This window comes from Salmo salar, chromosome 18 (genome assembly GCF_965601325.2).
Source record: "Salmo salar chromosome 18, fSalSal1, whole genome shotgun sequence".
Taxonomy (NCBI): domain Eukaryota; kingdom Metazoa; phylum Chordata; class Actinopteri; order Salmoniformes; family Salmonidae; genus Salmo; species Salmo salar.
The window spans coordinates 27,797,016-27,810,375 of NC_138308.1; the positions used below are offsets into that span (position 1 = coordinate 27,797,016).

Genomic DNA, 13,360 nt, shown 5'->3' on the forward strand with positions numbered 1-13,360 from the left:
TTAATCATTTAAAAAGCTGATTGAATTGTAAATGGTGGTGAATATTAAATTGTATACTTGTTTTAACACAGAAGTTCATGTGGTTTGTCCTCCTCCACTTCATCGATGCCATGGGACAGAAAGTCGGTTGTGGCTGGTCAGCTTTGACTTCTGCGCAGGAAAGGGTGTCAACTATGGACAGCTTTGGCTTTGATGTCTCTTGGATGTCACAAACCTCAGTGTTGTCATTGGGGATAGTGGCAACACACTGGGCACACCACATCATTTCAACGTGGAATTGTGGGTAATATTTGGTTGATGAATGACATTTCAAGCTTTATTCACCCACTCAAAAAGACAGAAGTTTATTGAATTCCCAATGTGTTATCACTATACTTTCAACCATCCTAAAGCACAACCAAAGTCCAATGAGAAAACAATATCAGACTTTTGGTTTAGTTGTCATGTAAATGTGTTATCACTGTGCTTTCAACCATTTAAAAATACAACAAAGTTCAAATGGGAATACAATGTCAGATACTGAACATTAATACAACTTAATATGTAGTCACTGTGCTTCATCTAATAGCACAACCAAATGACCTGGAGTGCTGTTGAGATTACGTTAAAATACATGGTGTAAGTGATGATTGGAGATTCTGAGCAGATTATTAGGGCAATTGTGAAGCTCTCCACAGACCTGCGACCTTTGCATGCTATCTTGAACATGATTATATAAGAAGACATTTATACTTACAGGAGGCGAACCTCAAAATATGGCCGTGGAAGTGTTACACATTTTAAGGTTGAATAACGACTGTTACATTAGTTTATAAGATAGCCTTAAATAGCTGAAAGTTATGTTATTACAAAAATATTGAATTGTGTTTGGTTGACAACGCAACCAAATATCAACATCTATTAACCAATATAAAATTACGTTAATCCTATTCTTGAGCTTTTATATTTGGTTTAGTTGGAGACGTGAATCCAACATATCATTTGTTAACTTGTCGATAAGTTAATAGGCTATTTACTGTATTGCAAAAGTGATATTGCATTGTGTTTGGTTGTCAACAAATTCCAGTTTGTCTACAAATTAATGATTGATATGCTGGATTTACATCTCCATCTCAACCAAAAATATAAATTAAAGAAGAGGACTAAACCTAATCAAACTTCAAATGCACTTTAAATAAACTTGGATTTGATTTAGTCCTATTCTTTAACTTTGATTATTTTGGTTGAGATGGAGACTTGAATCAACATATTGATAAACTTGAAGATTACATTTGAAATCAACCAAAACTTGAAACCCTAGGCCTATATGAATTGTCTATTTTTAGTTGAACCCTGGGTTGAATTGAAACGAAAGCTGTTGATGACTTTGTAAATGCTATATAGGCCTAAATAGTATTTTTGATGATATACACTGAATATACAAAACATTCAGAACATGACAGACTGACCAGGTGACTCCAGGTGAAAGCTATGATCTCGTACTGATGTCACTTGTTAAATCCACTTCAATCAGTGTAGATAAAGGGGAGGAGACAGGTTAAAGAAGTATTTTTCAGCCTCAAGACAATTGAGACATGGATTGTGTATGTGTGCCATTCAGAGGGTGAATGGACAAGACAACATATTTAAGTGCCTTTGAATGGGGTATGGTAGCAAGTTCCAGCCATACTGGTTTGTGTCAAGAACTGCAACGCTGTTGGGTTTTTCACGCTCAACAGTTTGCCGTGTGTATCAAGAATGGTTCACCACTCAAAGGACATCCAGCCAACTTGACAACTGTGAAAGCATTGGAGTCAACATGGGCCAGCATCCCTGTGGAACACTTTCGACACCTCGTAGAGTGCATGCCCCAACGAATTGAGGCTGTTCTGAGGACAAAAGGGGTGGGGGGGTTTCCTAATGTTTGGTGACTTATAGAGTATGGTTACATTTTATTTGCTGTGTTAAACCTACCCTTTGGAATGAATTCAATAGCAACAGTGAATATATTTAGTTATGTTTCTCAATAATCATTCTCATAATAGCACATTGGTAGTAGTCAGTAACAAATATAAAAGCTGGGCTTGGTTAAAACGCTGGATGGGAGACCAAAGGGATAGCTGTAGATAGATCAGCTCTCCAGTAAGAGGTGCTGCCCAGCATATAGTATTTTCTTTCTAGTAGATATAACATTGAAGATCTGATGTTGTTTCAAAGTTACAAATACAACATATTTTATACAAGGTTTGTCTATATTGAAAATTGGTTACAATGATGACAATCTTGTAGTTTAAATTTCACCCTCAACAATTTACGTTGATTACTTTTCTTTCAAATCCAATGTACACTGAACAAATACAGCGCCTTCAGAAAGTATTCAGACCTTGACTTTTTCCAAATATTGTTACGTTACAGCCTTATTCCAGAATAGATTAACTTGTTTTTTTCCCCCTCATAAATCTACACAAAATATCCCATAATGACAAAGCAAAAACAGGTTTTTCAAAATGTTTGCTAATTTATATTTAAAAAAAACTGAAATATCACATTCACAAGTATTCAGATCCTTTACTCAGTAGTTTGCTGAAGCACCATTGGCAGCGATTACAGCCTCGAGTCTTCTTGGGTATGACGCTATAAGCTTGGCTCACTTGTATTTGGGGAGTTTATCCCATCAAGCTCTGTCAGGTTAGATGGAGAGCGTTGCTGCACAGCTTTTTTCACGTCTCTTCAGAGGTTTTTGACTGCAAATCAAGTTTGACTGCATTGTGCCTTTAAAAATATGTGTCAACTTTTAATACAGCAAAACGTAGATTTTAAGTAGAATGTGTACAACGTGATTGAACAACTAAAAAGGACTACATGAATTCACCCACACAACTTATTTTTTTGTTTTATTTTCAGTTGTAATATTCATCAGACTAAAGTTAGTCACTGAAGCTGATGAGACATTGTTTATAAATTCTTTGGCAGCTTTTTACCATATTGTCTACATTTCAATGAGCCCTTTTAATAGTGATGGCATGATTTTTACATCAGCGTGTTAATTTTATTCTATATAAATGTACAGAAAGACAATAATGCAGAAGCTCTTAGAGCTCTATTCACATTTCAGTCAATCATGCATTAGTTATATCTAAATACACACAAAAGCATAAATGTGCAACCATTTTCAGTACGGGAATCCAATATGGACTCAAATGCTATTTTTAGTTGTGTGCAAGAAAGGCACAACCTATAATAAAACGCAACTTGAGTTTCCCATATATACAGGAAATGTGGCCAAAATATATATACACAAACAATGGCAAATTACCATTTCAGTTAAATAACCTTTTTAGCAATTCAGTTCAAACTTAACAATCAACTCTGCCAAAGCTATTGCACTTCCTATGACAGCAAAAACATTGATTTCTGTATGCTTGTTCAGCAGCAGTTGTATCATTGCAATGCTACCACCAATAAGACTTGATCCAATGTACTGTAAGACTGGGAGGTGGAGCAAAGTATTCATCTAAAGACAAGTGCTGGGTGTGTAATGGAGGTGGTTTACTGGGTGGTGATGAGCTTGACGATCATGTGGATGATACGGGAGCCTCTCGGGCAAGTACACAGGTCCATGCTGGGGTTTCTGATCTTATCTTCAAGGAGCTGGTCCAGCTCCCAGCGCAGCTCCTTCACCAGCTCTGCCACCTGCAGCCACACACAGGAGATACTGCAGTCAGGAACACAGAGCTGATTGACGAAGAGCTTATTACTCATTATAATGGCCCAGTTCCCCCTGAACACGTGAACTGACCAGGCTATAACTAGGGGCCAGGTCAGGATCTTAAATCGTCATTCTGAGAGTGATAACCAATCAGCTGACCTGGTGCGATGCTGCGGCGAACCGGATCCAGCCGTCGTCCAGGGAGATGACGAACTCTCCCTTCTGCAGCTCCACGTTGACCTGTCCCCCCCCAAACAGCACCAAGGGGTACACCGACACCATGCTGCAGTCTCTGATGAACACACGGCTCGTCTTCACCTTCTCATGGTACACCAGGTAGGGGCTGTCGTAGTGGCGCACCTGAAACCACCACACACAGGCATACACAAACTAACATGGTATCTATTGTGTGGTTGTTTAGTTACTGTAAAAGAGTAGTGGTTGTCTGTACTTTATTCATGAGGCTGTGTGTTACCGTGTAGTTGACGGAGGAGGGGTGTACGTGGACACAGCCGTCATTCTTGGTCATGTAGCGCAGCTCGTCTGCTTTGGGCTGCATCTTCACCGCTCCTTTACTGGTCTGCTTGAACTTCTCATGAGGAGACCTCACCTAGCACAAGGAAACACTGGCTCAGCTCAGGTACACACATTATACAAGGACTGAGCTGTTGATCATGCTGGATGGGTGAAGGCTCACCTGTACTACATTGGGATACAGGGCAGCACAGAGCATGGCAGACATCAACCTGATGTTGTCAGAGTTGAGGTTGGCCTGTCCAAGAGTTAAAGGGTGAAATTATTCACTTAATGATTTATGAACGGATTTTATATAGCAATGCAGGATTTATATAATGGACATTTCTTAGATACATATTTCTCAATAAAGCATCCTACCTCACGGCCCGTAGCCTCCATTATACCATCAGTCCCTTTGGCAGCCATTCTCTCAATGACTCTGGCCTTCAGTCCCTCCTTGACGAAGCCAATGTCAGACAGCAGCTCTGTAAACTGCCTCTTCAGACTGGCTATCTCCTGCACACCACAAAGCACATCTCAGACTCCTGCAAGTACTGTACAATACATGGTAGTACTGCCACCTGTCAGGAGACGATGCCACAGAACAGTATTTCACCTGTAAGCCCCGGCTAGACAGGAAGTTCTCTCTGCAGTACTGAAACCCGGCCTGATTCCCGTTTTTGGCTGCACCACACCAGCCCTGTGCAACGGCAACACATATTACATTAGACAGTCACATATCCACTGCAAATCGTATGTAGAGCTACTCTGTGTTGTAGATGGTTCTATAAATTGAATTGCCACTCAGAACCTGTTCATCTGTTTCTCAAGGCAAATGCAATTTTTCCATAGCTGGTTCAGCTAACATTTCAGTATTGAGTGAGTGTTATGGCATGTCAATATGGATGACATGGTTAGAGGATACACAGTGGAGTGGTTCAGGTCTATCCAGTATGTACAGCACAGCACCTTGTATGCCTGCAGCAAGGCCAGATGGTCACTGTTGGCCAGGGCATAATTCAGCTTCTTCTCATTGGCCTCCTCCCTCTTATCCCAAGGAGACACCTAGCCACAGGAAGAACACACCGCAGGAGAGGAGAGAAAGGAGGAAGCAGGAGAGGACACAGGAGAGGGGTGAGAGCACAGGAGAAAGACTTGAGACTGAATTTTTTTCATTACAACATTCACAGAGTGAACGACAGGAGTTCACACTTCACAGTGATAATTCTTAATTATTGCTCCTTTCTTTCAGTTAACGTTTCTACTCATTCTCAAGACCATTGGTAGGCTCAGAGCCACAAATGGTAGTTAGAGGTGGCTTACGAAAGGGGATTTGAAGGCCAGGCTGGCAGCGATGGTGAGGGCAGGGTCCAGGCAGCGAAAGATGGCACCAAACAGCATGAGTTTGCCAATGCGGACGTCCACAGGCAGACAGGCCAGGTGATAGCCCAGAGGGGTGAGCTTCTCGTCGGCCGTCAGAGCCCCCAGGTCCTGCAAACGCTGCTTGGCCGCATCCAGACTGCCCATGGCCGGGGGCTCGATGAGCCGAGAGAACACGGAATCCAATGGCCGCTCTGCAAACACATCCAGGATCTTAATCCTGAGAGGTGGAAGTGGGGATAAAGACAGATGGAGTTGGAGAAAGAGGGCAGTTGGGAAATCTCCAAGGGAAAATGTTTACATTGGTGACAACATCATGAGTTCCTATATTGAAAATGCAGGGAAGGTTCAACTGAATGACGGTCAGTGGTTAAATAAGAATGTACATGAGACAGTACATGAGTAAATAACACCTAATTGGCCAGTTGAGAGCACCACGAGAAGCACAGTGCTGTAGTAAGGGGACAAGAATCCTGTTCTGCTCTGATTACCTGAGGCAGAGCTGCTCCAAGGGGACTCTCTGGATCTCTGGCAGCTGCTGCTCTGCCAGCTGGTGTTGGAAGCAGTGACTGGTGAAGAGATGGAAGCACACCCCTGAGGCCACGCGGCCCGCTCGCCCTCTCCTCTGCAGGGCGTTGGCACGGGACACCCACGACTCCTCCAGGCTCTCCATGCTCTTAGAGGCGTCGTAACTGAGGGGACAGACTGAGTCAGCCAAATAACACTCACATACCATCTGGTCCAATGTGTTTTATAAGCAGCCTCACAGGCACAGTTATCAAGGACTTGGTCCCCTCCTTACAACAGGTTAGTGTAGAAAATATATGAGTTGTACCCAGTAACAGAGTCTGAACTTATCCAATGTGCGCTTATCAGAATTTGAAACCAGTTGAGCGTATTGGAACACAGCCCCGTCTGCAAAGACATCAGAGGGTTTAGAGGTCAGAGGTTATAGTACCTCTTCTCCTTCATCTTGCCTGAGTCCACCACGTAGACCACGTCGTCGATGGTAACGGAGGTCTCAGCGATGTTGGTGGAGATGATGATCTTGGTGACGCCCTCTGGTGGCCGCTTGAACACAGCCTGCTGCTCCTCGTTAGACAGGGACGAGTGGAGCGGGTACACCACACACCTGGGACACACACTTTAATACACACACAACTACATCCACAACAAACATAACCCATCTACAGCTGTACCACCATCACAATCACACCGAAATCAGAATCTCATCCAGTACAGCGGTCCATGTATTTCCTTACCTGGCTCTGTTCCGATTGTTGAACATCCTGTTGGACTGGAGCTGCTCATACAGAGTCTTAATCTCAGCCAGGCCTGGCATGAACACCAACACAGCACCTGGACAGAGCAGGACAGGGAAGGTTATGTTGTTACAGGAGTATTAACACCCGGGTACTGCATAACTTCATGGTCAAATGTTAACTAAAGTGAAATCATATTGTGACACCTTTACTGTGCAGCTATCCATCTGTCATTCCTAGTTATAATTCTGTCTGTAGTGCTCGCTCACCTGGAGGGTAGCTGTGGTCCCCGTCCACAATATACTCCAGTACACTCTCCACCAGATCCATGTTGATCTTATCCAGGTCCATGGCAGATATTGTCTTCAAGACAGACTTCTTGGTGTCTTTAAACAAACAAAAACATCCTGATGAGCATTCTCCTCCCAGACAAAGGAGCAGTGCACTATATAGGGAATAGGGTTCCATTTCAGACAGTGTGGTGTATTTATCAGAGGGGAGATCAGAAACCTTTGTATCGGACAGTGAGTTCCTGCAGGCTGAGCTGCTGGTCAGGGATGGAGTCTTTAATGAAGTCTTTTTTCTGGAGGTTCATGAAGGACCACATGTCGTCTCCCAGCTGGTCCACGGGGTCTTTGCCCCCCCCTCTGCCCCCCTTACTGCCTGATGAGGACTTGTCCTTCCCCCCGCCCGAGCGCATGAACGGACTGCCATCCTCAATCACATACCTGGGAGGAGAGTAGAATGTACAGGTCAAACAAACCTGAAGAACAGAAACAATACCTTGTTGTGTTTATGGTACAATATTTCAGATTTGGGAGTGCGATATTTACCGGGTTTTGGCAATTGCATCTTCCAGGAAAAACTGGTCGACAGGGAAAGTGCGTCCTGGGAAACACAAGAGATCGTGAGGTAACTACTGACTGGTCTAACTATACACCTTGCCCTAAATATGCTAAGAGGCTTCAAGGATGCGGACGGAGTGTGCTGGGGTAGATGGTGTGTATCAGTACCTGGTATGTGGATGGTGTTACAGTTGTTGTAGTACTGGGAGAAGAGGTCAGCGTTGAGGGTGGCACTCATCAGGATGATCTTCAGGTCTGGTCGCTGGACCATCAGATCCTTCAACACCAACAGGAGGAAGTCACTGAGGGAGAGGGACGGAGGGAGAGCGAGAGAGCGAAAGAGACAGTGGTCAAAAGCACAGGGAGGCTACTAGCACGATAGTGAGTGAGTCTGTATGCTGTTGGCTTTCATGTTTATGCATACTAATAAGTATCTCACAGTGTGTATGTGTTTGATATCTCACCTCTCCTCTGTGCGCTCATGCACCTCATCCACTATGACATGAGAGATCCCTGTGAGGTCTGCCTCCCCCTCCAGCCTCCTCAGTAGAACTCCTGTGGTGCAGTACAGCAGCCTGGTGGCCGCAGACTGAGGGAGAGAGAGACACACACACGGGGGAAAGAGAGAGAGGGGGGGATATGAGAGAGAGAATATGAGAGGGATATGAGAGAGAGAGAGAGGCGGGGGGATAGGAGAGAGAGAGTGGGGGGGATATGAGAAAGAGAGGGGGGGGGGGGGGATATGAGAAAGAGAGGGAGCAAGTATAATTCACGTAAAAAAAAACAGCTTTAACTAGATTGCAAGGTTATGCATGTGAGCATGTGTACAACATTGAGTTCCACTGACCCTGACGGTCTCCAGGCGGATCTGGTAGCCCACTGAATTACCGAGGCGTTCTGCCCGCTCCTGTGCCACCCTCTCAGCCACAGAGATGGCAGAGATACGGCGGGGCTGGGTGCAGATGATGTTAGCCACCTGGTCAGTAGGCCCACTCAGAGATGCATCCAGAATGAACTGAGGGATCTGGGTGGTCTTACCACACCTGTACAAGTCCACCACAAAGACACCAGATATTAACACCAAACACAGAACACTGCAAAATGCAACATCTCTAGTAACATCTGTGGCATTCCACACAAACAATTGTCTATAACTAATTACTAGATTTTACTTTCCAGATTGACGCAAATATTGAAAATGGTCCTTGAAATATGCCATATTGGCCATAGTGTGCTGTGCTGCAGTGTACTCAGGCCTGTCACTGACTCACCCAGTCATGCCACTGACCACCAGCACCTGGCAGTTGTCCAACAGGTCCAGGATGTTCTCCTTCTCATTCCAAGCAGGCAGCTTCTGTCTCTGCTGCAACATGGAGGTGAAGCGCCTGGATGACTGGCAGAGAAAGGAACAGAACAGACATTCACATATCATCATTAGGGAGCGAGCTTTTTCATGACTACATGTTTTCAGGCGTACGGATATGGCCATAACTAGTAATGGACAGGACTGATGAATCGCAAGTCTCCCATACAACCAATAGATGGAGCTAAATAGCATAAGACAGGCTGTTTACATGTCCCTCTTGTACTGTAGTAACGGCCCAGAATGAAGTACGTTCTCCACTCTACCTGTTTTGTCCTGAACTCTCGACACAGTTTGGCATTCTCCTTTTGCTGGCTCCCTGTCCTCTCTTCATGTCTCTTCACCATCTTCTTCCTCAGGTTGACATAGCTCTCGGTCTCAGGAACCACCACTTCTTCCTCATCATCCTCCTCCTCCTCCTCCTCCTCCAAGTCTTCTGTGGCCTGCTGTGTCCTGTGGCTGCTTGTTCTGTTAGTTGGGGAAGTTCTGCTGTTGGCGGTGCTGTTGTTAGTTGGGGCAGTTCTGCTGTTGGCGGTGCTGTTGTTAGTTGGGGCAGTTCTGCTGTTGGCGGTGCTGTTGTTAGTTGGGGCAGTTCTGCTGTTGGCGGTGCTGTTGTTAGTTGGGGCAGTTCTGCTGTTGGCGGTGCTGTTAGTTGGGGTAGTTCTGCTGTTGGCGGTGCTGTTAGTTGGGGTAGTTCTGTTGGTGTTCGTACTACGCTTGCTCTCCACGTGTGATGCCGTGTTGCTCCTCCCACTCTTGCACTTCGTCATGGCAACAGCAGCAGGGGGTGGAGCCACTACCACAGGGGGCAGGGAGCTGTATTTATGATGGGTGACTGACAGCAGCTCCTTCATGGTGGCCTCGTCCTCGCAGCAAGTGATCAGGGTGTAGACCACGGGCTCCCCCTCCTTCGCTGCAGCCAAGGCCTCCCCGAACAGATGCTCTGTGACACTCAGCCTGGCTGCGGCCCCTATGGTCTCATCGTTAGTGCTGAAGGCCACGACAGGAGCCTGGAAGGGGTAGCGGTTCCCTTTAGGGAAGCGGACCTCCAGCTCGTACTCTGGAGAGGAGTAGCTGCTGAACCCAGGTTGGCTGGCTCCCACGGGGTCTTGAGGGCCCGAAGCTGTCCCCTTGGTGGGCATCTGGTGCTTATACTTGCACTTAGCTCCAAACCTGCATCCGGCACCCTTTAGGTAGAAGCTGCAGACGTCCCTAATTTGAACGGCGTCGTCGGTGCGAGCAGATGCGTTCTGTTTTCCTCTGGCAATGTCGGCCAGGAAGTCGGGGTCCAAAGTGACAGTCCAAACGCTGTTGGCGATACGCTCGGTAAAGCGGTCGCCGTAGATGGCGGTGAGGGCCAAGGCCTCCTCCTGTCTCTGGGTGAGGCACTCGTCCATGGGCGCCCCTTGGAGGCCATCGGGGGAGACAGCTTTGGGGCCGTAGCGCTCGGAGAAAACCTGGAGGAGCAGCTGTTCCATGGTGGCTCCCACCTCCCCAACACCTGCCTCCAGGGCCTGCTTGCTGCGCTCCCGGTCGAAACCATACCTACACACAACGCCGAGGGAGGGATGTTAGAAACGACACATCAAGACATGACACATTCATCACAATGACTGGAAGCAACCCCCTTCCTAAACAATTTAAAAGTGTCACTAAATATCCCACCCTGACATATCATTAGAGCTGAGATGGGTACAGAAAGTGAAGTCTGAATCTAAGTGGTGTTGATACCTGCAGAGCTTTCCTATGGCAAACAGTCCTATGACTGGCTCGGGAGTGGGCCGCCGTTCATCCTCAGAGTCAGGATCATAGACGGGGCTCTCTGCACGCTCAACAGGCTCATCATGGGTGTTCCAGAACTGCCCTTCTTCCCGGTAATCCAGCTCATCATACTCCTCCTCTTCCTCATACTCCTCTTCTTCACTGAGAAAGGAAAGGTGGGTTAAGATCACGTGATGTTATTAGTCTATTCGGGTAAACAAGGTGACACCTGATACATCCCTAAACAAATCTCTGCCGAGAAGAAAACACCATCCCTGAACACAAACCAATTATTCTAATATTATACAGTCCCCCAGTGTTCTGAAGGCACCCCAGTGTTCTGAAGGCACCCCAGTGTTCTGAAGGCACCCCAGTGTTCTGAAGGCACCCCAGTGTTCTGAAGGCACCCCAGTGTTCTGAAGGCACCCCAGTGTTCTGAAGGCACCCCAGTGTTCTGAAGGCACCCCAGTGTTCTGAAGGCACCCCAGTGTTCTGAAGGCACCCCAGTGGACAGTCTCTCACAGTATGTTTTGAGAACACTCACTCATATGGCTCGTCGTCGTAGTCCTGGGTCTGCAGCTCTCTCAGCAGCTCTTTCACCTGCTCCTGGTTCTCATTGGTCATGAAGATCTTCTGCATGGGCATGTTGCCCATCATCTCAGGCCTGAGGCGAGGCCTGTCTTCATCCACCAGCCTAGGCCGAGGTCTCTCGCTAATTAGGGACTTGGGTAAACCCCTACCATTAACCTTTCCCCTACCCCTATCTCCGCCACCTCTACCCCTCCCTCCACCAGTGCTCCTTCCCCGTCCTCCTCTACCTCTGCTGCTACCCCCGCTGCCCCCACCCCTTCCTCTGCCTGAGGTGGGCCTGTGGATAGAGAAAGAGAGATGAGAGAAATAAGTTAATTATTCAGGCTTATTCCACATTTCAAAAGATCAGAGCAAGCATGACTACTCTAGTAGCTAACTAATTATCTTAAGACGAAAGCTCAGGATAAGAGTGTTTGCTAAATTACTAAAATGTAAATGTAATTACACTGTACCTGGCTGAGCGACTGGGTCCAAAATCAAGGCTGAAATCGTCACCGTCATCCCAGCCACCACTAGCTGCCTTTCCACCTCCTCCCCCTCCCCCACCACCTCCTCCTCCTCCTCCCCCCCTTCCTCTTCCTCTCCCTCCTCCGGGCTTGTTAAATCGCCCTCCACCTCTGTTGGGCTGCCCCCTCCTTCTTCCACTCATTTCACGTCTCTTTCTGTAATCCAAAGTATAATCACACCTGAAGAGAACAAAAGCAGACAAATCAAGAGGTACATTATTAGTGCTATGGTGTCAACCCTGCTTAGGGATGACAAGTATCTTGAGTTAAAATGTCTGTCTATTTCATGAATAAGGTCTACACAAAACTAAGTGCATAGTCATTTGACACCTGATTGTGATCTGTGCTAAATGAGAGGAAGATACAGTAGTCGACCTGTATAGAGAGAGAGAGATGCAGTCTAATACCAGATGTAGTTTGCAACGAGCCTTTGACTATTCAATAGCATAACACATTGCCAGGTAACTATGTTATTATGCGCCGGACATACTTCTTGCATTACTGTAGCACTCGGTTGTTTTGCAGTTGCTGACTTCACTTCCTACTCTGGGCTTCATTTTTTAGTTCAATGACACATACGGCGCCGGTGGCCATAATTATACAAGGCACGGTGACGGTGCCTTAAACGGGAGAACCGGGTAGCTAAAATTGTTCTTTCTGGCTGACAAAACACGTTTACATCGTGTTTAGTTCATAAAACGCAATGGGTTGTGGGCAAACGAGATAATTGACCAGAATGACTCAACAGTACACTTAACAGTCAGCTAGTACCGAAGATGGCTAGACAGTAGCCATGCTAGCTACCGTTAACGTTAGCTAGCTAAATAGTTAGCCTAGCTACCGGTAGGTCGGTAGAACACATTGTTTATTTCTTTATGGGCAAGAGGACATTTAGTGAAAGCTTTTGCTTTAAAAACAAACAAAAAAACACGTACTATCTACGAACGGTCGAGGAAAAATACATAAGAGAGACAAATAACAGGTTATTTAACCAGAGACCGAAGAACATGTACAAACCTGACACAAAGCTGATCGGTCCACCGGCAAATTCAGCTTCTCTCTCATTGGTTAATGAATCAGAGGTCAAAGTTTCTTTTCCGGTGAAAGTTGTATAACTTTAGAGTTGCCATGGTAACATAACGTTTAGGGAAGTGCAGAGTGCAACAAAATCAGCTGGACCAGCACGAAAATAGAGAGTAAGATATAGTCATGTTTGAACTAGCAACACATCCGAAATGTGTAGACTGGCTTAACAGCCAGACAGCCAGCTAATGACTCAACATTAAGTAAATTGTCAAAGCATCACAAACATGTCAGGTGAGTTGCTAGCCAAGTAAAACTCCACGGTGTACTTGACGGTCAGTTGATGTGAAGTACATCATGGAGTTAAGTTTTACTGGCTAGTTAGCTATCTAGCTACAACATGAGGTTGGTGGCACCTTAATTGG

General features: G+C 45.9%; 1 protein-coding gene across 1 annotated transcript; it reads right to left on the reverse strand.

Annotated features, from left to right (window-relative positions):
* Positions 1-2,860: 2,860 nt before the first annotated feature.
* Positions 2,861-11,966, reverse strand: dhx57 (DEAH (Asp-Glu-Ala-Asp/His) box polypeptide 57). Its single transcript, XM_014154953.3, has 22 exons — positions 11,859-11,966; positions 11,360-11,683; positions 10,786-10,977; positions 9,321-10,599; positions 8,963-9,084; positions 8,539-8,734; positions 8,156-8,280; positions 7,860-7,993; positions 7,680-7,734; positions 7,357-7,574; positions 7,116-7,232; positions 6,847-6,943; positions 6,543-6,716; positions 6,076-6,276; positions 5,528-5,804; positions 5,174-5,269; positions 4,821-4,904; positions 4,583-4,720; positions 4,386-4,460; positions 4,164-4,298; positions 3,848-4,048; positions 2,861-3,672 (listed from the first exon to the last, which is right to left on the reverse strand). Exons 2-22 carry the CDS (start codon positions 11,470-11,472, stop codon positions 3,529-3,531), a joined length of 4,173 nt encoding a protein of 1,390 aa, XP_014010428.2. The 5' UTR covers positions 11,473-11,683; positions 11,859-11,966; the 3' UTR covers positions 2,861-3,528.
* Positions 11,967-13,360: the final 1,394 nt, after the last annotated feature.